This window comes from Dryobates pubescens, chromosome 20 (assembly GCF_014839835.1).
Source record: "Dryobates pubescens isolate bDryPub1 chromosome 20, bDryPub1.pri, whole genome shotgun sequence".
NCBI lineage: Eukaryota > Metazoa > Chordata > Aves > Piciformes > Picidae > Dryobates > Dryobates pubescens.
The window spans coordinates 22,399,007-22,424,851 of NC_071631.1; the positions used below are offsets into that span (position 1 = coordinate 22,399,007).

General features: G+C 61.1%; 1 protein-coding gene across 1 annotated transcript in view; it reads left to right on the plus strand.

Moving 5' to 3' along the window:
• DNAH9 (dynein axonemal heavy chain 9) overlaps nucleotides 1-25,845 on the plus strand; it is a 192,807-nt gene that overhangs the window by 118,675 nt on the left and 48,287 nt on the right. Inside the window, exons 53-56 of the mRNA XM_054170731.1 lie at nucleotides 2,425-2,589; nucleotides 5,042-5,182; nucleotides 8,545-8,715; nucleotides 10,682-10,804. Of these exons, the coding sequence (XP_054026706.1) occupies nucleotides 2,425-2,589; nucleotides 5,042-5,182; nucleotides 8,545-8,715; nucleotides 10,682-10,804 (600 nt within the window). The remainder of the gene's footprint in view (nucleotides 1-2,424; nucleotides 2,590-5,041; nucleotides 5,183-8,544; nucleotides 8,716-10,681; nucleotides 10,805-25,845) is intronic.

Below are 25,845 nucleotides of genomic sequence, written 5' to 3' on the forward strand. Positions count from 1 at the left end.
GCCTGGGGCAGGGAGGGCACTGCTGTGGCTGGGGCAGGGAGGGCACTGCTGTGGCTGGGGCAGGGAGGGCACTGCTGTGCCTGGGGCAGGGAGGGCACTGCTGTGGGTGAGGCAGGGAGGGCACTGCTGTGGCTGGGGCAGGGAGGGCACTGCTGTGGCTGGGGCAGGGAGGGCACTGCTGTGGGTGAGGCAGGGAGGGCACTGCTGTGGCTGGGGCAGGGAGGGCACTGCTGTGGCTGGGGCAGGGAGGGCACTGCTGTGGCTGGGGCAGGGAGGGCACTGCTGTGGGTGAGGCAGGGAGGGCACTGCTGTGGCTGGGGCAGGGAGGGCACTGCTGTGGGTGAGGCAGGGAGGGCACTGCTGTGGCTGGGGCAGGGAGGGCACTGCTGTGGCTGGGGCAGGGAGGGCACTGCTGTGGGTGAGGCAGGGAGGGCACTGCTGTGGCTGGGGCAGGGAGGGCACTGCTGTGGCTGGGGCAGGGAGGGCACTGCTGTGGCTGGGGCAGGGAGGGCACTGCTGTGCCTGGGGCAGGGAGGGCACTGCTGTGGGTGAGGCAGGGAGGGCACTGCTGTGGGTGAGGCAGGGAGGGCACTGCTGTGGCTGGGGCAGGGAGGGCACTGCTGTGGGTGAGGCAGGGAGGGCACTGCTGTGGGTGAGGCAGGGAGGGCACTGCTGTGCCTGGGGCAGGGAGGGCACTGCTGTGGCTGGGGCAGGGAGGGCACTGCTGTGGCTGGGGCAGGGAGGGCACTGCTGTGCCTGGGGCAGGGAGGGCACTGCTGTGCCTGGGGCAGGGAGGGCACTGCTGTGGCTGGGGCAGGGAGGGCACTGCTGTGGCTGGGGCAGGGAGGGCACTGCTGTGGGTGAGGCAGGGAGGGCACTGCTGTGCCTGGGGCAGGGAGGGCACTGCTGTGCCCTTTCTAGTACTCCTCTCCTGGCACAAGAGGTTGGAGGCTCCAGAGGGAGCTGTGTCCCAGCACTGATCTGTCTCAGCTGTCCAATTCCAGGCAGTGAGCTGCACTGTGAGGCTCTCACAGCTCACAGCCTGCTTTGGGCTGCACAGACCCTCCAGGGGCATCCTGTCCTACCCCTGCAGGCAGCAGGGACAGCTCCAGCCAGAGCAGGCTGCCCAGGGACACAGCAAACCTGATCTTGAATGTCTGCAGGGCTGGGGCCTCCACCACCTCCCTGGGCAGCCTGTGCCAGGCTCTCCCCAGCCTCCCTGTGCAGAACTTCCTCCTGAGCTCCAACCTAACTCTGCCCTAAAGCTTCCCAGCACTGCTGTGGCCTCCTCTGGCCCTGCTGCAGCAGGTCCCTGTCTGTGCTGAGGGCTCCAGAGCTGCCCCAGCACTGCAGGGCTGTGAGCAGAGCCCAGCAGAGGGGCAGAATCCTTCCCTGCCCCTGCTGCCCTCACTGCTGGGGCTCAGCCCAGGCCAGGCTGGGGCTGGGCTGGCAGTGCTTGGTGCTGGCATTTTCACCCCGTGGTGCTCACTGCTGGGTCACTGCTGCTGATGGGGAGAGGCATGTGCAGAGCTTGCCCCCAGGACAAGAAGCTGCAAGGACCATTCAGGCTGCCCTGAGCACCACAAATGATTGCTTCTGAGGTGGGGATGCAGGACATGGTGAGGCAGCAGTGTGCCCTGGTGGCCAGGAGGGCAAATGTGGTCCTGGGGGCACGATGAAGAGTGTGGCCAGCAGCCAAGGGAGGTTCTCCTGCCTCTCTACTCTGCCCCAGTGAGGCCACATCAGGAGCCCTGGGGCCAGTTCTGGCTCCCCAGCTCCAGAGGGACAGGGAACTGCTGGAGAGAGTCCAGGGCAGGCTGCAGAGCTGCTGAGGGGCCTGGAGCAGCTCTGGGAGCAGCAAAGGCTGAGAGCCCTGGGGCTGAGAGCCTGCAGAAGAGCAGCCCCAGAGGGCAGCTGAGCAATGCTCAGCAAGAGCTAAAGGAGCTGTGGGGGGCAAGAGGCTGGGGCCAGGCTCTGCTGAGTGGTGCCCAGGGCCAGCACAAGGGGCAGTGGGCACAGACTGGCAGCCAGGAGGTTGGATCTGAGCAGGAGGAGAAAGTTGTTTGTTGTGAGGGTGCTGGAGGCCTGGAGCAGGCTGCCCAGAGAGGCTGTGGAGCCTCCTGGTGTGGAGCCTTTCCAGCCCCACCTGGCTGATCCCCAGAGGTCCCTTGCAGCCCCTCCATGCTGGGAGAGGATGGAGCAAGGTCCTTCCCTGGGCTCAGGGCTCCTGGTGCCTCTGTGCTGTTGAGGCCTTCCCTGGGCTGGTTGGCTGTGCAGCCATCTCCAAGCTGTGCCCATGTGCAGGGGTCTGAGAGCAGAGCAAGCAGCAGGGCCTCTGGCAGTGCCAGCCAGGAGCTGCAGGTGGTTGATGCTTCCTTTGCCAGGGCTCTTGTGGCTGACCCTTGTTGAGTTTGTTGCTTGCAGTCAGAGCTCACAAAGCAGCAGAACAGCTTCAAGATCACCCTGAAGAGCCTGGAGGACAACTTGCTGTCCAGGCTGTCATCAGCATCAGGCAACTTCCTGGGGGACACTGCCCTGGTGGAGAACTTGGAGACCACCAAGCAGACAGCTGCAGAGATTGAAGAGAAGGTAGGGAGGCAGTGCTGGCCTGCAGAGGAGATGTGTGTGATGGGATCTGGGGGAATTGAGGGTGGAACACTTCTGGTTTACTCAGCTCAGCTCTGCCCCTGCTGCTGAGCAGGGGGCAGGAGGTGGTGTGCATGGGAGTGCCCTGTGCAGCTCCAGGCCCCCAGCACTCAGCAGCTCCTGGCTCTTGAGTGACCTAAGGCTGAGAGAAAATGTCAGTGCCTGATGTAAAGACAACTGAATGTACCCAGTGCATCAAGGCAGCTTGAAGCTGCTCCCCTGCAGCCCTGAGCACAGCACACTGCTCCCTGGAGATGGATCTGAGTGCTGAGCAGGGACTGCAGTCTGCTGAGTGTGCAGTCTGGAGAGCATCAGCAGGGGCCTGGGGGCTGCACAGCCTCCCCCTGGCTATGAATCAGCCCTGCCTTTATCTCTGCTGGGTCAGCATGGCCCCCTGCCCTGCCCTGCCCTGCCCTGCCCTGCCCTGCCCTGCCCTGCCCTGCCCTGCCCTGAGGAGAGGTGAGGCAGCTGCACATGGAGCTTCCTCTGCTGCTGAGGGGGCTTGAGGAGTGTGGTTTGCAGAGCAGGGCTGGGCTAAGGTCCCTTTAATGCCAGTCCCAGAAGGGGAGAATGGGTTGGGTTGGAAGGGAGCTCAAAGCTCATCCAGCTCCAGCCCCTGCCCTGGGCAGGGACCCCTCCCACCAGCACAGCTTGCTCAGGGCCTCATCCAGCCTGGCCTGGAACACCTCCAGGCAGGGCACAGCCACAGCCTCCCTGGGCAGCCTGTGCCAGGCTCTCCCCACCCTCACTGCCAACAATTTCTTCCTCCTCTCCACTCTCAGTCTCCCCTCTCCCAGCTCAAAGCCATTGTTCCTCATCCTGGCACTCCCAGCCCTTGGCCAGAGTCCCTCCCCAGCTCTCCTGGAGCCCTTCAGTTCCTGGCAGCTGCTCTGAGGTCTCCCTGGAGCCTTCTCTTCTCCAGGCTGCACAGCCCCAGCTCTCCCAGCCTGGCCCCACAGGGGAGGTTCTGCAGCCTCTGATCATCTCTGTGGCCTCCTCTGGAGCCTCTCCAGCAGCTCCAGGTCCTTCCTGTGCTGGGGGCTCCATACCTGGCCCCAGCCCTGCAGGTGAGGTCTGCCCAGAGCAGAGCAGAGGGGCAGGATCCTCTCTCTCCAGCTCTGGCCACACTGCTTTGGCTGCAGCCCAGGCTGCCCTTGGCCTCCTGTGCTGCCAGTGCCCATTGCTGGCTCCTGCCCAGCTCCTGCCCCCCAGCACCCCCAAGGCCTTCCCTGCAGGGCTGCTCTCAGTCTCCTCAGGCCCAGCCTGGATGGATGCTGAGCACTGCCCTGACCCAGGGGCAGGACCTTGCCCTTGGCCTTACTGCACCTCCTGAGCTTCTCCTCAGGCATCTCTCTGCATGTGCTGAGCCCTTCCCTGCCCAGTCCCCACTGCAGGGCTGGCTGAGCTGGTGGCTCAGCACTGCCTGTGTCACAGGACAGAGCCTCAGATAGCCCCTGAGAGGCTCAGGAGTCTCAGTGTGTGCTGCTGCAGTGGAGTGAAAGGATGAGCATGGCTGGCACAGTGCTGCTGGAGCTGCCAAAGGCAGACCCCTGGCCAGCAAGGTCTGGGGGGGGAATGCTGATGAGGAAAGGCAGCAAACACTTAGAGGTGAGCAGCTCCCAGCCCCTGGAGGAGCTGCCTGCAGAGCAGCACTGGGGCTGTAGTGCAGGGATGGTGCCCCTGGGCTGGGCACTGGGGAGGCTGCACCTCAAATCCTGGGGTCAGTTCTGGGCCTCTCACTCCAAGAAGGACATTGAGGAGCTGGAGCAGGGCCAGAGAAGGGCAGGAAAGGTGGGGAAGGGGCTGGAGAAGAGGGCTGGGGAGGAGCAGCTGAGGGAGCTGGGGGTGTTGAGCCTGGAGCAGAGGAGGCTGAGGGAGACCTCATTGCTCTCTGCAGCTCCCTGAGAGGAGGCTGCAGCCAGGGAGGGGCTGGGCTCTGCTCCCCAGTCTCAGGTGAGAGGAGGAGGAGGGTGGGAGTAGGCATCTCAAGCCTGGCTACACCTTCAGCCTCAAGTTGCCCCAGGGGAGGCTCAGGTTGGATGTTAGGAACAATTCCTTCCCAGCAAGGGCTCTCAGGCACTGGCCCAGGCTGCCCAGGGAGGTGGTGGAGTCCCCAGCCCTGGAGGGGTCTCAGAGCTGTGTGGCTGTGGTGCTGAGGGCTGTGGTGCTGAGGGCAGTGGCTCAGCAGCAGGGGTGGCTTGGTGGGCTCTGGGTGGGGGCTGGGCTGGATGAGCTCAGAGGGCTCTCCCAGCCTCAGCAGCTGAGTGGCTCTGTGGCTCCCAGGCAGGGGCTGGTCCCTGGGGGCTGCCCCTGCTTGGCCTCATGGCTGGTGTGTAGCCAGGCTGCATGCCCAGGGCTGTGCTCACAGGGATCCTGTCCTGTGTTTGCCCCCCAGGTGCAGGAGTCCAAGGTGACAGAGGCCAAGATTAACGAGGCCAGGGAGCACTACAGGCCTGCAGCTGCCAGGGCCTCTCTGCTCTACTTCATCATGAAGGACCTCCACACCATCCACCCCATGTACCAGTTCTCTCTGAAGGTGCTGTGGCCTGGGAGCCTCTGCTGCTGCTTCTCCTCTTCCTCAGCTTCAGAGCCTCTGGGGCCTGTTGAGCTCCCAGGCACAGCAGTGACCTAACCTAAAGCCTTCAGCTGCTTTGCTTTGTGATGTTTCCTGTGGTCTGTTTCTGTCTCCTCTTGGCATCCTCTGCTCTTGTGCTGTGTTTGGTGCTGCCTGGCAGGGCTTTGACCTCAGCTTGGTTCAAACACTGAGCAGAGCACAGACATTGCTGCCCTCAGTTCAGCAGCACCTCCCAAGAGCCAGGGAGCAGTGGTCTGAATGCCCAAAGGAAAGGTCCCTAGGGCTGTGTTGGGTGCTGGCCATGGGCCTGGGTCCCTGCTCAGCTCCACATCTGCCAGGTGTGAATTTGGCCACATGTGGTCAGGTCTGACCTGTCCTCTCACCCTGGGGCAGCAGAGCCCAGAGGGAGGCCCACAGCTTGTGTGGGAAGGAGAGCAGGGCCAGGGCTGCAAGTTCCTTCACACCATCCCAGAATGGTTTGGGTTGGAAAAGGCCTCTGAGGTCATCTGAGACCAGCAACCCAACCCCAGCATGGCCCCAGGAGCCATGGCCCCAGGAGCCATGGCCACAGCTTGCTGGAGCACCTCCAGCCATGGGGCCTCCACCACCTCCCTGGGCAGCCTCTGCCAATCCCTTGCAGCAAAGAAATGTTTCCTCCTCTCCAACCTCAGCCTCCCCTGGCACAATTTCAGTCCAGTTCCTCTCCTTCTCTCACCTGAGCCTAGGGAGCAGAGCCCAGCCCCCCCCTGGCTCCAGCCTCCTCTCAGGGAGCTGCAGAGAGCAATGAGGTCTCCCTCAGCCTCCTCTGCTCCAGGCTGGGGGCTGGAGGTCACATGAGAAGGCATCTTGGGCTAGAGCTCCTTCTAAGCAGTGTCTACCCTTGGCCAGTGCCCTGGAAAGAAGAGAGGAGAGGATGCAGCATTCTGAGCCTCAGCACAAAGACAGTTTCCCTTTTGGTGTCTATGGGTCACAGTCACACTGGGCTGGAAGGGAGCCTCAAAGCTCATCCTGTCCAGCCCTGCACTCAGCAGGGACACCTCCAAGAGGATCAAGATGCCCAGAGCCAGGTCAAACCTGACCATGAATATCTCTAGGGACAGGGCCTCAACCTCAGGAAAAGAGACAGAACATCTTCTGTGCAGTGTGCCCTGGGCAGGATCCATCCCTCACTGCTGCACAGGAGCTGCAAGGGCCTGCACCTGGCTGAGGCAGCCCTTGGCACCAGCCCAGGCTGGGGGTGAGGAGACTGAGAGCAGCCCTGCAGGGAAGGCCTTGGGGGGGCTGGGGGGCAGGAGCTGGGCAGGAGCCAGCAATGGGCACTGGCAGCACAGGAGGCCAAGGGCAGCCTGGGCTGCAGCCAAAGCAGTGTGGCCAGAGCTGGAGAGAGAGGATCCTGCCCCTCTGCTCTGCTCTGGGGAGACCTCACCTGCAGGGCTGGGGCCAGGTATGGAGCCTCCAGCACAGGAAGGACCTGGAGCTGCTGGAGAGGCTCCAGAGGAGGCCACAGAGATGATCAGAGGCTGCAGAACCTCTGCTGTGGGGACAGCTGGGGCTGCTCAGCCTGCAGAAGAGAAGCTCCAGGGAGACCTCAGAGCTGCAGTTCAATCCCTGCAGGGAGCTGCAGGCAGCTGGGCAGGGACTGTGCAGAAGGGCTGTGGGGATAGGCCCAGGGGCAATGGTTTGGGACTGGAGCAGGGCAGAGTTAGGTTGGAGCTCAGGAGGAAGTTCTGCACAGGGAGGCTGGGGAGACACTGGCACAGGCTGCCCAGGGAGGTGATGGAGCCCCAGCCCTGGAGCCATCCAAGCTCAGCCTGGCTGTGTCCCTGGGCAGCCTGCTCTGGCTGGAGCTCTCCCTGCAGGGGTAGGACAGGATGCCCCTGAGGGTCCCTTCCAGCCCAATGCAAGCTGTGGCTAGCAGAGGCAGCACTTCCCAAGGCTTCCCCTTCCAGCTCCTGCATTTTGTGTGCTTGTGGTTTTGCAGCCCCCAGCACTGTGTGGATACCCAGGGAGTGGAGGGCTGCAAAGCTTTCACCTGCTCACCTCTGCTGCCAGGTCCCCAAGCCAGGGCCAGGCAGAGGATGTTCCCTTCCTCCCCTCACAGCCCATTAGAAGCTGGAGCACTGCAGGTTCATCTGCTGCTCTGCAGCATGGCTGAAGACACTGTAAAGCCATGCTGAGCAGGGGGATGCATTCTGTGGCTGTTTCATCCTGCAGAGGGTAGCAAATGCTGCTTTCATTTGTGGAGGCCTCATTGCCCCTCCCCAGAAATGCTGCTGCCTCCCCCCCTGCCTCCTGCTCCTGCTGGCAGCTTGGACTGGCCCAGACTGTGCCCAGGGCTGGGTCCCTGCGTGTGGAACCTCTGAGCTGCTCATCAGGAGCTGAGCTTTCTCTGCCCTTTCCACTTGCAGATGGCAATTGGCCACTGGCCCTTCCTCAGCTGGCTCTGTAGGGTCTTTGTCTCTTCTCATTTAAATCAGAGATGTGGTTCCAGGAGCCCTTAGTGTCTTGAGGAGGAGCAACTGCCTCAGCTTCAGTGCAGGCTCCCACCCCTGGGGGGACCTCACTGCCTTCTGAGTCCCCTGCCAGTGATGTACCTGCCCCTCTCACCAGGCCTCTGCTGAAGCCACACACCAAACACACAGCTTAGAGCCAGGCTGGAAGGGACCCTCCAAGGGCATCCTGCCCAGCCCCCCACAGCCAGCAGGGACAGCCCCAGCCAGAGCAGGCTGCTCACAGCCCCACACAACCTGCCCTGCACTGCTGCCAGCCATGGGGCAGCTCCCAGCTCTCTGGCCAGCCTGGGCCAGGCTCTCCCCACCCTCAGCACCAAACATTTCTCCTTCTCTCCACTCTCAAGCTCCCTCTCTGAGTTCCAAACCATTGCCCCTGCTGCTGGCACCACAGGCCCTGCTCCAGAGTCTGTGCCCAGCTCTCTGCTCAGCCCTTGAAGCTCTGCAAGGCCACCAGAAGCTCTCCCTGGAGCCTTCTCCTCTGCAGGCTGCCCAAGGCCAACTCTCTCAGCCTGGCTCCCAGCAGAGGGCTTCCAGCCCTGCCAGCACTGCTGTGGCCTCCTCTGGCCCTGCTGCAGCAGGTCCCTGTCTGTGCTGAGGGCTCCAGAGCTGCCCCAGCACTGCAGGGCTGTGAGCAGAGCCCAGCAGAGGGGCAGAATCCTTCCCTGCCCCTGCTGCCCTCACTGCTGGGGCTCAGCCCAGGACACTTCAGATGATCCCCAGGAGCACAGAGTCTCTGGAAACCACCAGTGCCCTTCCCCTCCCCACCAGTGCCCTTCCCCTCCCCACCAGTGTCCTCCTTCTCCCCCCCAGGCCTTCAGCATGGTGTTCCAGAAGGCCATAGGGAGGGCAGCCGCTGCCGAGAGCCTCTCGGGGCGCCTGGAGAGGCTGCTGGACAGCATCACCTTCAGTGCCTTCCAGTACACCACCCGAGGGCTCTTTGAGTGTGACAAGCTGACCTACACTGCTCAGCTCACCTTCCAGGTAAGCAGCCCCAGCTGCACTGCTGCCCTCCCCAGCTGGGGGAGCAGGCATGCAGAGCATGCTGACAGTGCCTCAGCAGCCCAGCAGCAGCCAGGAGGGCCGGGCAGGTGACCTGCACCTCTGCCTGCCTCACTCACAGGAGCACAGCATGGCAGGGGCTGGAAGGGACCTCTGCAGGTCACCCAGCCCAACCCCCCTGCCAGGGCAGGACCACCTAGGGCAGGCCACACAGCAACACATCCAGGCAGGCCTTGAAAGCCTCCAGAGCAGGAGGCTCCACAGCCTCTGCTGGTGTGGAGTGCCACAGGTGCTGTGTTTGCTGGCAGCTGGAGAGGAGCTGAGCCAGGGGCAGGGCAAGCTGCTCCGGAAGGTTATTGGAGTCACAGCATGGGTTGGGCTGGAAGGGACCTCAGAGATCAGCCAGCCCCAGCCCCCTGCCCTGGGCAGGGACCCCTCCCACCAGCACAGCTTGCTCAGGGCCTCATCCAGCCTGGCCTGGAACACCTCCAGGCAGGGCACAGCCACAGCCTCCCTGGGCAGCCTGTGCCAGGCTCTCCCCAGCCTCACTGCCAACAATTTCTTCCTCCTCTCCACTCTCAGTCTCCCCTCTCCCAGCTCAAAGCCATTGTTCCTCATCCTGGCACTCCCAGCCCTTGTCCAGAGTCCCTCCCCAGCTCTCCTGGAGCCCTTCAGGTCCTGGCAGGCTGCTCTGAGGTCTCCCTGGAGCCTTCTCTTCTGCAGGCTGCACAGCCCCAGCTCTCCCAGCCTGGCCCCACAGGGGAGGCTCTGCAGCCTCTGCTCATCTCTGTGGCCTCCTCTGGAGCCTCTCCAGCAGCTCCAGGCCTCTCTTCTGTTAGGGGCTGCAGAAGTGGCTGCAGTGCTGCAGGTGAGGCCACCCAGCAGCTCAGTGCAGTTCTCAGTCTGTCAGCAGAGCTGGAGCCCTTTGTGTGTCCCTCTGCTGACCTCAGATTCAGTCAGTGAGCAATGCCTGCATGATGCTGTGCAGCTCTTCTGAGGTTTGTGCAGTGAATGCCTCCAAGGGCCCTGAGAGGAGGAGTGCAGAGCTGAGCCCTGTCTGAGCTGCTGCAGCACTGCAGGCCTGCTGAACCTTCAGCCAGTGGCTGCCAGCACCCTGCTGGCTCCACACAAGCAAATGCCCTGCAGGAGGCAAGGCCAGGACCTGGACACAGAGGTACACATGGGAAAGTGGACTCCAAGAGTACACCTCTAGGTCAACAGCTTCATCAGTGACCTGGTTGAAGGGACAGAGTCCCTCAGCCAGTTTGCTGAGGAACCCAAGCTGGGAGCAGGGGCTGGCACCCCTCAGGCTGTGCTGCCACCCAGCCAGACCTGGCCAGGCTGAGAGCTGGGCAGAGCAACCTCATGAAGGTCAACCAGGGCAAGGGTAGGGTCCTGCCCCTGGGGAGGAACAACCTCCTGCAGCAGGACAGCTGAGGGGGGAGCTGCTGGGGGACAAGGTCACCAAGAGCCAGCAATGTGTCCTTGTGGCCAAGAAGGCCAAAGGGGTCCTGGGGTGCACTAAGAAGAGTGTGGCCAGCAGGGCAAGGGAGGTGCTCCACCCTCTCTACTCTGCCCTGGTGACCTGGAGTCCTGGGTCCAGTTCTGGGCTCTTCAGCTCAAGAGGGACAGGGAACTGCTGGAGAGAGCCCAGGGGAGGCTCCCAGGCTGTGTGTGTGCTGGCAGGGACTTGCCCCCAGCCTGCTGTCTCTGGCCTGCATCAGAGCCCTTTCTGCATAGTTTTCTCCAGACTAGCTCCTCTCCTGTGGCCAAACTCCATTCCTGTTCAGGTCCTTTACTGGGGGACCCAAAGCACCTCCATGGTATGTCCCAGCTGAGCCCTCTGGGTACCCTCCAGCCCCATGTTTGACCCTGAGCTGCTGTGCTGCAGTGTGGTGCTGCCTGTGGCCTGGCTGCTCAGGGCTGACCTCCTTGTTTGGCATTGCAGATACTTCTGATGAGTCAAGAGATCAGCCCAGTGGAACTGGACTTCCTGCTGAGGTACCCAGCAGAGCCTGGAGCCACAAGCCCTGTGGAGTTCCTGTCTGACCACTCCTGGGGAGGAATCAAGGTAGCTGCTTCACTTGGTGGTGTGACAGCAGCATCCCTTATCTCCTCTGAAAGCCTTTCAAGCAGCCTTCAGCTTGGTCCTCAGAGCACTGGGGAACAAAGTCCTGATGATAGATGAGAAGCAGCACAAAACCACCCCAGGGCTGGAGAGCTGTGTAGGCAGATGAGCTCTGGGAGCTCTTCATGGCTGGACCCCAGCTGATCTCTGTGTCCCCAGCAAGGTGACATTTCCCCACTGAGCTTTAGGCCTCTCCATAAGGCAGGAATGAGGCCATCCTCTGGGGGCTGTGGTTGGAGGGTGCACAGGACATGGGGATCCTCACTGTGTGTGGGAGGAGGTGGCTTGCTGGGAAGGAGATAGACAAGGGCTGGGAAGGTGCTGAGGGGACTGGAAGAGAAGGCTCTGGGGAGACCTCAGAGCAGCTTCCACCACCTGAAGGGACTACAGGAAGGCTGCAGAGGGACTGTCCCCAAAGGCCTGCAGGGCCAGGCCCAGGGGCAATGGTTTGAGTTGAGAGCAGAGCAGATTGAGATTGGATGTGAGGAACAAGCTCTGCACCAGGAGGCTGCTGGAGCACTGGAACAGGCTGCCCAGGGAGGTGGCTGAGGCTCCATCCCTGGAGCTGTTCCAGGTGAGGCTGGGCAGGGCTCTGGGCAGCCTGATCCAGTGGAGGATGTCCCTGCTGAGTGCAGGGGGTTGGACTGGAGGAGCTGTGGAGCTCCCTTCCAACCCAAAGCATTCTGTGACTCTTGGATCTCTCTGATGAGAGAACTGGAGGAGGTTACCTGAGGGGGATCTGATCAGTGCTGATCAACACCTCAAGGGTGGGTGTCAGCAGGATGGGACCAGGCTTGCTTCAGTGGTGCCCAGGGACAGGGCAAGGGGCAATGGGCACAAACTGGGACATCAGAAGTTCATCTGAACATGGGGAGGGACTTCTGTGATTGAAGGCTGCTGGAGCCCTGGAGCAGCTGCCCAGAGGGGTGGTGGAGTCTCCATCTCTGGAGACATTCAAACCCCTCCTGGATGTGCTCCTGGGTGCCCTGCACTGGGTGCCCCTGCCTGGGCAGGGGCTTGGCCTGGATGATCTCCAGAGACGCCTTCCAGCCCCTGCATTCTGTGTGACCCTCTGCAGGGATGTGCTAGGGATGGAGCAGTGACAACTCTGGCTCAGAAGAAGGTCCAGCAGCTGCTGTGTGCTGGGTGAGGAAGGGCCCTGCAGGCCCAGCCTGTCTGTGCAGCCTGCAGGCCCAGCCTGTCTGTGCAGCCTGCAGGCCCAGCCTGTCTGTGCAGCCTGCAGGCCCAGCCTGTCTGTGCAGCCTGCAGGCCCAGCCTGTCTGTGCAGCCTGCAGGCCCAGCCTGTCTGTGCAGCCTGCAGCCCAGCCTGTCTGTGCAGCCTGCAGGTGCAGCCTGTCTGTGCAGCCTGCAGGCCCAGCCTGTCTGTGCAGCCTGCAGGCCCAGCCTGTCTGTGCAGCCTGCAGGCCCAGCCTGTCTGTCCAGCCTGCAGGTGCAGCCTGTCTGTCCAGCCTGCAGGTGCAGCCTGTCTGTGCAGCCTGCAGGCCCAGCCTGTCTGTGCAGCCTGCAGGTGCAGCCTGTCTGTGCAGCCTGCAGGTGCAGCCTGTCTGTGCAGCCTGCAGGCCCAGCCTGTCTGTGCAGCCTGCAGGTGCAGCCTGTCTGTGCAGCCTGCAGGCCCAGCCTGTCTGTGCAGCCTGCAGGCCCAGCCTGTCTGTGCAGCCTGCAGGTGCAGCCTGTCTGTGCAGCCTGCAGGTGCAGCCTGTCTGTGCAGCCTGTCTGTGCAGCCTGTCTGTGCAGCCTGCAGGCCCAGCCTGTCTGTGCAGCCTGCAGGCCCAGCCTGTCTGTGCAGCCTGCAGGCCCAGCCTGTCTGTGCAGCCTGCAGGCCCAGCCTGTCTGTCCAGCCTGCAGGCCCAGCTGTCTCAGCCCTGCTCCCCTTTGTCAGCAGAGGCAGGCTGCTGGAGCAGGCCTGCTGCAGAAGGGTGGGATTTGTTTTCTGGAAGAGGGCAAAACGTTCTTCAGGTCTGGCATGGTCCTTCCCACCCTGCTGCATCTCAGATTGTGCCTTTTGCTGTGGCTTCTGCTCAGCCTCTGTCCCCTGCTGCTTCCTTCCCAGCAGGCTGCCTCTGTGGGGCATGGCTCTGGTGCTCAGAACTGAAGGCTTCCTCAGCTCCCTCAGATCTTCCCCTGGCACACTGAGTTTTCTCCTCCCCTCCCTCCCACCATGCTTCACAGAGAGTGGCTCCTGGAGGGTGACCAGAGAGGACATCTTCATCCAGGCTCCACAGCTCTGCTGTTCTTTGCTGTCTGCACTGGCTGGGAGGCCTTGCAGGACTTCTGCTGCCACATGCAGTGCCCTGGGAAAACTGACTGCCCCTGGCTTGGCTGGGTGGATGCTTCACTGGCTTAGAGCTGGCTGATGGCCAGACCCAAGGAGTGGTGGGCCTGGAGTCCTCCCCTGTTGGTTGCTGGTCACCAGGAGTGTTCCCTAGGGCTCAGAGCTGGAGCCAGTTCTCTTCAATGTCTTTATCAAGGATGAGGGATTGAAGGCAGCCTGAGTAAGTTTGAGAGGACACCAAGCTGGGTGGCAGTGTGGATCTGCTGCAGGGCAGGAAGGCTCTGCAGAGGGATTTGGCCAGGCTGGAGCCATGGCTGAGGTCAGTAGGATGAGGCTCAACAAAGCCAAGGGCTGGGTCCTGCCCTTGGGGCACAGCAACCCCATGGATGCTCCAGGCTGGGGGCACAGGGGCTGGAAAGTGCCCAGCAGAGAAGGCCCTGGGGGTGCTGGGGGACAGCAGCTGGAGAGGAGCCAGCAGTGCCCAGCTGGGCAAGAAGGGCAGCAGCAGCCTGGCCTGGAGCAGCAATGCTGTGGGCAGCAGGAGCAGGGCAGGGATGGTGCCCCTGGGCTGGGCACTGGGGAGGCCACAGCTTGAGTGCTGGGTTCAGTTTTGGGCCTCTCACTCCAAGAAGGACATTGAGGGCTGGAGCAGGGCCAGAGAAGGGCAACAGAGCTGGGGAAGGGTCTGGAGAGCAGGGCTGGGGAGGAGCAGCTGAGGGAGCTGGGGGTGTGCAGCCTGGAGGCTGAGGGAGACCTCATTGCTCTCTGCAGCTCCCTGAGAAGAGGCTGGAGCCAGGTGGGGCTTGGGCTCTGCTCCCCAGTCTCAGGTGAGAGAAGGAGAGGAACTGGCCTGAAATTGTGCCAGGGGAGGCTGAGGTTGGAGAGGAGGAGAAATTTCTCTGCTGCCAGAGTGGTCAGGGCCTGGCAGAGGCTGCCCAGGGAGGTGGTGGAGTCCCCATGCCTGGAGGTGTTGCAGCAAGCTGTGGCCATGGCTCCTGGGGCCAGGGTTTGGTGGCCATGGTGGGGCTGGGTTGGGGTTGGACTGGGGGAGCTCAGAGGCCTTCTCCAGCTCAAACAGCTCTGTGATCCTCTGCCCTTCCAGGCCAGCTCTTGCTAGGCTGGGCTGAGCTCCCTGGGGCAGTGCTGTGTTTAAGGCAGCACAGAGCTGTGAGCTGCAGAGTGCAGGTCAGAAGTGAAATGCAGCTGCTGGCTCTAACCCCAGGCACCCCCAGCCATCTCCAGTGGCAGCAGGGCATCCTTCCTGCCAGCTGTGGCTGCCTCAGCAGGACTGGCACCTCAGTCTCCTCAGGGGGCATGGGGCCTCATCCTGCACATGGTGCAAAGGTCTCAGTCACTTCTTCAGCCTCAAATAAGCTTGGGACCTGTGGCTCAGGCAGCTCTGCTCTTGCTCTGAGCAGAGGAATTGAAAGCCTTCTGCACCCTTCCTTGAACCTTCTGCTCCTCAGCCAGCAGCAGCTGGATTGTTGTTCATCCTGGGGAGGCAAATTAGTTGGACACTGAAGGTCAGCAAAGAGCATGAGGGAGGCTGAGCCTGGCAGCAGGGCTGGGGCTGTGCTGCCTGCATGGGCTGTGTGTGCACAGTGCTGCTGCAGGACCATTCAGGCTGCTCAGCCCTGCCCTGCCCCTGCTCACCTGGCCATGTGGGAAGGGAATGGCAGAGGGCAGCTCCTCTGGAGCCCTCCTGGCTTGGCATTCTCCACTGCTTGGGTGTGGGCAGCAGGGCAAGGGAGGCTCTCCCTCTGCTCTGCCCTGCTGAGGCCACACCTGGAGTATTGAGTCCAGTTCAAGGGAGAGAGAGAACTGCTGGAGAGAGTCCAGGGCAGGCTGCAGAGCTGCTGAGGGGCCTGGAGCAGCTCTGGGAGCAGCAAAGGCTGAGAGCCCTGGGGCTGAGAGCCTGCAGAAGAGCAGCCCCAGAGGGCAGCTGAGCAATGCTCAGCAAGAGCTAAAGGAGCTGTGGGGGGCAAGAGGCTGGGGCCAGGCTCTGCTGAGTGGTGCCCAGGGCCAGCACAAGGGGCAGTGGGCACAGACTGGCAGCCAGGAGGTTGGATCTGAGCAGGAGGAGAAAGTTGTTTGTTGGGAGGGTGCTGGAGGCCTGGAGCAGGCTGCCCAGAGAGGTTGTGGAGACTTCAAAAGCATCCTGGATGTGCTCCTGTGTGAGCTGCCCTGGGTGCTGCTGCTTTGGCCCAGGGGTGGGACTGGATGATCTCTGGAGGCTGCTTCCAGCTCCTACCATTCTGTAATTCTAAGCTCACACAGTCTGAGCATCAGCCCAGCTCCAGCACTGCCACCAAGCCATGGCCCCAGGTGCCATGGCCCCTCCTTTCTTAACCACCTTCAGAGATGGTGAGCCCTGCAGTTCCCTGGCAGCCTGTTCCACTGCCTCTGCAGTCTGCTGCAGGCCTCAGGTGCCTGCAGCTTCCCTGCTGTCCCTCTGAGCTGCACACCCCCAGGAGCTGCACTCCTGTCACTGGGCTGGGCTGGCTTGGTGGCTTTCAGCATTTGCACAGAACCACAGAACCAACCAGCTTGGAAAAGCCCTCAGAGATCATCCAGTCCAACCTAGCACCTAACACCCAACACCTCCTGATGACTAACCCATGGCTCCAAGGGCCACATCCAAGCCCCTCTTGAACACCTCCAGGGACAGACACTCCACCACCTCCCGGGACAGACACTCCGCCACCTCCCTGGGCAGCACATCCCATGTCCAGTCTCTCCTGCTGGGAAGAGTTTCTTCTTCACCTCCAGCCCAAACCTCTCCTGGCACAGCTTGAGACTGTGTCCTCTTGTTCTGGGGCTGGGTGCCTGGCAGAAGAGCCCAACCCCCACCTGGCTACAACCACCTTTCAGGGAGTTGCAGAGAGCAATGAGGTCTCCCCTGAGCCTCCTCTTCTGCAGGCTAAGCAACCCCAGCTCCCTCAGCCTCTCCTCCCAGGGCTGTGCTCCAGACCCCTCCCCAGCTTGTTCAGATGGTGAGTTGTGGATTTCAGGGCCTGGATGCTGCTCAGGTTGCCTCTGGTGATGGCTGTGTGCTGCTCTGGCTCTGCTGTCCTGGCTGGTGTCAGCTCTCTGAGGGTTTCAGCTCTGGGCACGTGCTCGGTGCTGCCAGGGCTTGGCCAGCGCCGGGGCTGGAGGCACACTTGGAGCTCAGTCCTGTTCTGTCTCAGCCTCCTATAATTAGGTTAATTAGTCATGGCTTCCACACAGCTCATTAGCAGGCAAAAATCTTCTTTTCTTTCATCAGGGAGCTTAAGTGCTGTAAGAAATTGTTTCTTCAACACAGCTTTGTGCAAGGAGCCTTTCAGAGCCCGGCCTCAGCACTGTGCTGGTGTCTCACAGCTGCACTGCAGAGGCTCCTGCTGCCCACAGGCTGCTCAGGCCAGGGCTGCCAGGCCAACAGACAGCAGCACTGGCATTTGGGGCCCATTCTCTGCCTCCCAGTTTGGGTGCATCAACTTCAAAGGAGAGCTGATTAAATGTTGAGGACTCTGGGTATGCAAATAGCCTGGTGTGAGTGGGCTAATTACTGACTGCTGCTCCTGGGTTAATAAACTAATTGGGCTGAGAGACCTTGAGAGCTGGGAGGCTGTTGGCAGCTCATGGCATTGGAGCATACAGTCATAGAATCCTAGAATGGAATGGTTGGGGTAGGAAGGGACCTCCAAAGCTCCTCCAGTCCACCCCCTGCAGCCAGCAGGGACAGCCCCAGCCAGAGCAGGCTGCTCACAGCCCCACACAACCTGCCCTGCACTGCTGCCAGCCATGGGGCAGCTCCCAGCTCTCTGGCCAGCCTGGGCCAGGCTCTCCCCACCCTCAGCACCAAACATTTCTCCTTCTCTCCACTCTCAAGCTCCCTCTCTGAGTTCCAAACCATTGCCCCTGCTGCTGGCACCACAGGCCCTGCTCCAGAGTCTGTGCCCAGCTCTCTGCTCAGCCCTTGAAGCACTGCAAGGCCACCAGAAGCTCTCCCTGGAGCCTTCTCCTCTGCAGGCTGCCCAAGGCCAACTCTCTCAGCCTGGCTCCCAGCAGAGGGCTTCCAGCCCTGCCAGCACTGCTGTGGCCTCCTCTGGCCCTGCTGCAGCAGGTCCCTGTCTGTGCTGAGGGCTCCAGAGCTGCCCCAGCACTGCAGGGCTGTGAGCAGAGCCCAGCAGAGGGATGCAGAATGGAGATGATTGGTTCTGGGCTGTTAGAAGAAAAGATCTTCTCAGTGGCCATGGCTCCAGATCTCTGGTTTGGGTCTGCCCCTGCATGCCATCCAAAGACAGAGCCTTTCAGCTGCTCCTTGCCTCACAGGAGAAGACTCTGCCTGCAGCAAGCTCTCTCTGCTGGGTGCTCCTCCAAAGATGAGCAGCAATTGATGCTGCTGGAGGGAAGCAGCCCCACAGAGCTCCAGGCTGGCTCCACACATCACAGAGGTGTGCCTCTGGCTCAGCCAGGGAGTCAGTCCCCACATCCCCAGGTGCTGATGCCTTGGGATTATCCACACTTACCTCTGTGTGCAGACCTGTCCTCCTGCAGAGGCTGCCCCCTGACTTCCTGGGTCCTGGCAAAGGTTGAGCAGAGCAGAGGGGCAGCATCCCCTCCCTCAGCCAGCTCACAGGCTGATATTTCCTCCTCCAGCTTCTCCCAAGTTCAGCAGAAAGCTTCACAGAGCTTTGCCCTGCAGCTTGTGCCAGGGAGGCTCAGTGTTTCCCCCTGCAGGAACCCCCCAGCCCTGCCTCACAGGGATTGTAGGCAAGGGCTGAAGCTTGGCTTAGATCAGCTGAGAGACTTGGGGAGTCAAAAGGGAAGGTTCAGGCTTGCTGGTGCTGCTTCAAGCCTGAAGCAGGACCTGAGGGCTCGAGAGAAGCTGCTCTGGGCTCCTGGGGATCCTGGTCCATCACTCAGCCTGTGTGGGGAGAAGGTGGAAGGTGTGGAGGGAGGTTGGTTAGCTCTGGAGCAAGGGGAGGCATCAGCAGAGGACACAGCCTTTAACCTTGGTGCAAATCCTGCCCTGGGGGCACTGCAGGGTGGGTCAGGAGCAGGAAGGGGCTAAAATGTTAGTGCTCAGTGGCAATGCCCTGGCTGAGTGACTGCCTCTGGGGCTTGGCTGAGGGAGCTGGGGGTGGTCAGTCTGGGCAAGAGGAGGCTGAGGGAGACTTCATTGCTCTCTGCAGCTCCCTGAAGGGAGGTTGGGGTGAGGTGGGGGTTGGGCTCGTCTCACCTGCAACAAGGACAAGAGGAGATGGCCTCAAGCTGTGCCAGGGGAGGCTCAGGTTGGATGTTAGGAACAATTCCTTCCCAGCAAGGGCTCTCAGGCACTGGCCCAGGCTGCCCAGGGAGGTGGTGGAGTCCCCATCCCTGGAGGGGTCTCAGGGCTGTGTGGCTGTGGTGCTGAGGGCTGTGGTGCTGAGGGCTGTGGCTCAGCAGCAGGGCTAGCTTGGTGAGCTGGGTGGGGGCTGGGCTGGATGAGCTCTGAGGTCTCTTCCAGCCTCATCAATTCTGTGCTTCTCTGAGCAGAGCTGGTTGGTCCAGCTCCAGGGGCTGTCTCTTGCAGCTGTTTAAGCCATCCCTGAGAAGCCAGAAGTGTTCCTTTGCTCTCAGTGAGGTGTTCTGACTTCTGTTCCATTTGCACTGTGCTTTACTCCCCCCCTGTGCTGCCTGTGCCTGGCTGGGAAGTTGGCATTCCAGCATCCCAGAGCAGTGATAGTGCTGCAAGCATCACTGTGCCTTTGGGAGCTCAAGTGTGCTGCACACTCATTGGTAAGGTAAGCAGCAGCCAAGCCATGCACCCAGACAGTTCCTGACCAGCAAGCAGAGACAGCAGGGCAAGGGAAGCTCTTCTTCCACTCTGTTCTGCCTTAGTGAGGCCACATCTGGAGCCCTGGGGCCAGTTCTGTGCTCCCCAGCTCCAGAGGGCCAGGGAACTGCTGGGGAGAGTCCAGGGCAGGCTGCAAAGCTGCTGAGGGGCCTGGAGCAGCTCTGGGAGCAGCAAAGGCTGAGAGCCCTGGGGCTGAGAGCCTGCAGAAGAGCAGCCCCAGAGGGCAGCTGAGCAATGCTCAGCAAGAGCTAAAGGAGCTGTGGGGGGCAAGAGGCTGGGGCCAGGCTCTGCTGAGTGGTGCCCAGGGCCAGCACAAGGGGCAGTGGGCACAGACTGGCAGCCAGGAGGTTGGATCTGAGCAGGAGGAGAAAGTTGTTTGTTGGGAGGGTGCTGGAGGCCTGGAGCAGGCTGCCCAGAGAGGTTGTGGAGTCTCCTGGTGTGGAGAGCTTCCAACCCCCCCTGGGCACTGTGCCCCTGGGCAAGCTGCTTGGGCTGGGTGAGCTCCAGAGGTCCCTTGCAGCCCCTCCATGCTGGGATGCTGGGGGCCATGCTCACAGGGCAGAGCTCCCCCAGGCTGGGTGTGGGCAGCTCTGGATGCTCTCCACACTGATGGTTCCCAGCTTTCCTTTGTGATCTTTCCTGCAGTGTCTCCTCCCTGCTGCATGCAGCTGTGTCCTGTGGGAGCAGGGAAGCAGTGCAGCCACAGCCACCCCGGCTCGGAGTCCTTCTTCCTCCCAGGCACTTCCCCTGCTCTGTTTCAGAAGGATTTTCTCTCTGCAGCTCTGCACAGCTGCTGGAAGAGCCTTGGTTAGTGACTGCTGCTGGGTAATGAGCTCTAAATCCCCCATGCAGCCGCGGAGGAGGGGCAGAGCAGCAGAGTGCTCTGCTAACTCCCTATTGATCACTCGCAGAGCCCAGCTGATCGGCTGGGGGGGGGCTGAGGAGCTCAGGCCCCAGCTCAGTGCCTTTGCACCGGGGAGGGGGGGTGGGGTGCTTTGTCTTTGACAGGAGAACACAAAGCTCTCTTCCAACCTGAGCTTCTGGGTTGTGCTTTGGAGGACTTTCTGTACTCTCCCTTCTTGTCAGAGCCTCCCTGTGACACAGCCTGCTGCCTGCACTGTGCTCTCTGCATCAGCAAGGCTCTTTGATGGGCTGGTCAGGTCTTGCAGCTCCCAGCTTGCCTCTGCCACTCATCACAGCTCCAGTCAGAGCCTTCATTAAATACCTGCCAGTAATTCAGCTCCTCAGCTGTGCATCTCTGACAGACAGCATGGGTTAGGACACCTCGAGGTGCCTTCATCTGCTCTCATCTGGAAGTCTTCTGAGGACACTCCCAGCCCCTCAGCAGCACTCCAGTCACAGAGGGCTGTTCCAGTGCTCCATCCCTTCAGCAACTTTCACCCTTCCCTTTCTTCCCATTTGCTTTCTTCCCTTCCTTTTTAACCTCCTTGCTGGTGTTTGATGTTGAGCAGCAATACACCAACTGTTTGGAGGAGGACTTTGTGGTTTTGCTGGCCAGGTGGAAATGGAGGCTTCCCTGCATTGGCTCTGCAGCAGTGTCAGCCTCTCTGCTTCAGCTCTCAACTCTCTCACACAACCACAGGGCTGTTTGGCTTGGAGAAGGCCTCTGAGCTCACCCAGCCCAACACCAACCCAGCCCCACCATGGGCACCAAACCATGCCCCCAGGAGCCATGGCCACAGCTTGCTGCAACACCTCCAGGCATGGGGACTCCACCACCTCCCTGGGCAGCCTCTGCCAGGCCCTGACCACTCTGGCAGCAAATGATTTTTTTCCTCTCCTCTCCAGGCCAACCCTCCCCTGGCACAATTTCAGGCCAGTTCCTCTCCTTCTCTCACCTGAGCCTAGGGAGCAGAGCCCAAGCCCCACCTGGCTCCAGCCTCCTCTCAGGGAGCTGCAGAGAGCAATGAGGTCTCCCTCAGCTCAACACCCCCAGCTCCCTCAGCTGCTCCTCCCCAGCCCTGTTCTCCAGACCCTTCCCCAGCTTTGGTGTCTGTGCTGCTTTGAACCTTAGGTGGAGTTTAAGAGCTCAGATGATAATGAAATGAAATGAAAGGAGAGGAAATGAAATGGAATGGAAAGGGAAGGGAAGGGAAGGGAAGGGAAGGGAAGGGAAGGGAAGGGAAGGGAAGGGAAGGGAAGGGAAGGGAAGGGAAAAATAAGGGGAGTAGGGAAAAGGGAAGGTGTTGAATCTATTGAAGAAATAGTCTGGAGTCAGTTTGGAAGCAGGAAAGTAAGTTTGTTAAGAGTAAATCCATCCAGCAGCAGCAGGGAGGGGGTACCAGGGTGAGGGATAAGGGTAAGTGGGAGCATACACAAAGCCAAGCCTGGATGGCCTTGGATCCCCCTGGCTGTGTGTGGATTCAGCCCCTTAGAGAAGCCTGGATGCAGCAGGGGGAGGCCAGGGCTGGCCACAGCAGAGCCAGCAGCAGCTGTTGGGCCTCTGGAGCAGGCAGAGGACAGAGAGCAGAGGGCAGCAGTGGTCTCCTGTTTCTAGGCTTGCTGGGCAGGAAGGGGCAGTGGAGCAGACCCCCTGTGACCCAGGGGACCTCTCCTGCTGGGAGGGGGCATCCAAGTCCCTCTCTGTCCCCTTGGGAAGCAGGGCTCTACCAGCCCTCCCCCAGGCTGGTGTGACCCAGCTCATTGCCCTTCTCTAGACCTGCCCCAGACCTTCAATGTCCTTCTTGCACTGAGGCCCAAAACTGAACCCAGCACTCAAGGAGTGGCCTCCCCAGTGCCCAGCCCAGGGGCACCATCCCTGCCCTGCTCCTGCTGCCCACAGCATTGCTGCTCCAGGCCAGGCTGCTGCTGCCCTTCTTGCCCACCTGGGCACTGCTGGCTCCTCTCCAGCTGCTGTCCCCCAGCACCCCCAGGGCCTTTTCTGCTGGGCACTTTCCAGCCCCTCTGCCCCTAGCCTGGAGCATCCATGGGGTTGGTGTGCCCCAAGGGCAGGACCCAGCCCTTGGCTTTGTTGAAGCCTCTCTACCCTCTAGCAGATGGACACAGGCACCCAGCTTGGTGCAGGCTCCCTGAGGCTGCCCTCAACTCCCTCACCCAGCTCATGGCACAAAGCCTGCTGTCAGCTCAGCACTTTGATCACCCAGCTCATGGCACAAAGCCTGCTGTCAGCTCAGCTCTCTGAGTGTAAGTTTCATTTGCCCTCCCAATGGAAGCAAAGTGCAGGCAGTGCTTCATCAGAGCTTCTAGATATCAAATATAGCCCCAGGTTTCAACTGGGAGCTCCCTCTGGAGCCCAAAGATGATCAGAGTGCTGGAGCACCTCTGCTATGGGTTAGACTGGGAGAACTGGGGCTGTCCAGCCTGGAGAAGAGAAGGCTCCAGGGGGACCTCAGAGCTGCATTTCAATAGCCAAAAGGGACATGCAGGAAGGCTGGGGAGGGACTCTGCAGAGGCCTTCTCTTCTGCCAAGACTCCAGTGATACAACCAGAGGAAATGGCTTCAAGTTGCCCCAGGAGAGGTTTAGGTTGGAGATGAAGAACAATTTCTTCCCCCAAAATGTCACCAGGCCCTGGCCCTGGCTGCCCAGGGCAGTGGTGGTGCCCCTGTCCCTGCTGCCCTGGCAGTGCTGGGTTAAGGCTTGGACTGGATGCTCTGGAAGGTCTCTTCCCAGCAAAGTGATTCTGTGGTTCTCATCCTCAACAGGGGCTGAGGCTGTGGCTGTGCCTCAAAAGGTCTCTGTGAGGACACAGAGCCAGAGGCATTGAAAGCCTTCCAGTGGGTGAGATCCTGGAGCAGATGCTTCAGCTGAGCTCTGCCAGTGCATGAGATGGATTTTCTCTGGAAGGTTAGCTCTGCACTGGCCAAGTGCTGGCCCAGCTGTGCCTCACAGCAGCCACCCCCCAGGGACCTTCTCAGAACTACTCCAGTGTCACCCTGCAGCTGTCAGCAGGGACCCACAGCCAGCTTCTGCCTCTGGCTCTGCCTCCAGATCTGCTGGGGAGCAGCACAGAGTGGGGAGGCAGGAGGAGGAGTGTGGCTGGCAGAAGAGCCTGGCTGGCAAGGGCCCTTCCCAAACCAGCTGAGCAACCTGGCAGGCAGGGCCTGGACAGTGTCACCAGGAGCCTGGCTGTGAAGCAGCCAAGGATGAGAGTTTGGTGGTTATGGCAGAGATGGTGGCTGGCACAGAGCCAGGCTGGGTGAGGAGTGGCTGAGAGCAGCCTGCAGGAGAAGGCCTTGGGGGTGTCAGGGGGTGACAAACTCCCCAGGAGCCAGCACTGGGCCCTGGCAGCCCAGAGCCAGCTGAGAGCTGAGCTGCAGCCAGAGCAGGGAGAGAGCAGCACAGGGAGGGGATTCTGCCCCTCTGCTCTGCTCTGCTCAGCCCCCACCTGCAGCACTGCCTCCAGCTCTGGGCCCCCAGCACAGGAAGGACCTGGAGCTGCTGGAGAGGCTCCAGAGGAGGCCACCAAGATGAGCAGAGGCTGCAGAGCCTCCCCTGTGGGGCCAGGCTGGGAGAGCTGGGACTGTGCAGCCTGGAGAAGAGAAGGCTCCAGGGAGACCTCAGAGCAGCTGCCAGGAACTGAAGGGCTCCAGGAGAGCTGGGGAGGGACTCTGGCCAAGGGCTGGGAGTGCCAGGCTGAGGAACAATGGCTTTGAGCTGGGAGAGGGGAGACTGAGAGTGGAGAGGAGGAAGAGATTGTTGAGCTGGGGCTGTGCAGCCTGCAGTGGAGAAGGCTCCAGGGGCACCTCAGAGCTGCCTGCCAGGGCCTGAAGGGATCCTGCAGGAAGGCTGCAGGGGGACTGATCCTGAGGGGATCTGAGCCAGGCCAAGGGGAAATGGTTTGGAGCTGAGGCAGAGCAGGGTTAGAGTGGAGCTGAGGAAGAAGTTGTTCATTGTGAGGCTGGGGAGAGCCTGGCACAGGCTGCCCAGGGAGGCTGTGGCTGTGCCCTGCCTGGAGGTGTTCCAGGCCAGGCTGGATGAGGCCCTGAGCAAGCTGTGCTGGGGGGAGGGGTCCCTGCCCAGGGCAGGGGCTGGGGCTGGATGGTCTCTGAGGTCCCTTCCAGCCCAGCCCATGCTGTGATTCTAAGACTCCTGAAGGTATTTCCAGCCATGGGAGCCTCTGCCTCTCTGGGTCCTGCATTTGGCTGTACCCTTGGTAGGGAATTTGCTGTTGAGTTGAATAATTGAGGTGAGGCAGCTGGTCAGGAAAGAACACCTTCAGAGCATGAATGATGCAAACCCCTGCCCAGGATGGGAGAGGTGGCAAAGAATGAATCCTCTCCTCCATTCATCCTTGCAGTTAATAGCAGTGCTCAGGTGGAGCCATCCATCTGCCTGAGCATCTGCTTCCTGCATGCTCCAATCCATCAAGCAAGCCAGCTGCAGCTCTGCCTCCACCTCTCTGCCAGGAGCTGTCTGTCTCCAGCTGGGTTTTCTCCACCCCATTTGGGTGTCCTGCACAAAACAGAGCAGAGGAAATGAGCAATGCCTGCAGAACCTCGCAGTGGGAGACCTGCAGAAGGTGTGTGGGAGAGCCCTGGGGTTCCTCCCCAGCCTCAAGCAGCCATCCAGCTGCTCTGCTTCCCCCTGCTGCAAACGTGCATGCCCCAGTGGTGTGGGCAGCAGGAGCAGGGCAGGGATTGTGCCCTGTGCTGGGCACTGGGAGGCCACACTCCAAGCACTGGGCTCAGTTTTGGGCCTCTCACTCCAAGGACATTGAAGGCTGGAGCAGGTCAGAAAAGGGCAACACAGCTGCCCTGGAGCAGCTCCACAGAGTCTGTGAGGAGCAGCTGAGGGAGCTGGGGTCGGCCTGGAGAGGAGGCTGAGGGAGACCTCCCTGAGAGCAGCCTGCAGTGAGCTGGGGCTTGGACTCTCTTTCCTAGGATCAGGTGATAGAAGGAGAGGAAATGACCTCAGGCTGCCCCAGGGGAGGTTCAGGTTGGCCATGAGGAACAATTTCTTGCCCAGAAGCCTTGTCAAGGCCTGGCCCAGGCTGCCCAGGGCAGTGCTGGAGTCCCCATCCCCGGAGCTGGGGTGCTGAGGGCCAGGGCTCGGTGGTGCCCTGGCAGTGCTGGGGAATGGCTGCTTTAAACTGAAATGAGATGTGGTGGAGGCTTCATCCCTGGGGAACTCAAGGGCAGCCTGGCTGTGTCCCTGTGCTGCTGTGGCTGGAGCTGCCCCTGCTGCCTGCAGGGCTTGGGCAGGATGCCCTTGGAGGCTGCCTTCCAGCCCGGTGCACTCTGTGACTGTTTCCTTCCCAGCCTTGCCAGGCTGTGTGGGGCACAGAGGGACACTTGATGCCCAGGGTGTCCCTCAGAGAGCTCAGCTCTGGGAGCAGAGGCTGACTTTTGTTAAAGCAAAGCAGGGAAGGAGCCTAAGACTGAAAGCTTGAAGGTGAGGCCTCAGGAGTCAGGAGAGCTTACTGAGAGCCCTCCCTTGGGTTGCTTTTGGTGATGCCCTCCCAGCCTGTTTAGATGCCAGTCTGATGGCTGCTGGGGAAGCTGGTCTGCAGGTGGTAGGAGCTCAGGCTGGGTTCCAAGGGCACTCTCTCTGCCAGTGCAGGGCATGCTTCTGAGAGGCTGTTTGGACTTCTCTTGCCCCAGAGCTCTTCTAGAGTCAGATGGCTCTGGGCCAGGGTGCATTAGGCTGTGGAAATGGTGGGAAATCCTAAACACTCCTTTTTAACAGCATCTTCTTTACAGCTGGGGGGAAGAAAGAGTGGAGGTGTTCTCAGAGGTCTTATCCTTCCAACTGGAGCAGGCTGGCCACATCAGGCCTGACCTTGAATGTCTGCAGGGCTGGGGCTCCACCACCTCCCTGGGCAGCCTGTGCCAGTGTCTCCCCAGCCTCCCTGTGCAGAGCTTCCTCCTGAGCTCCAACCTAACTCTGC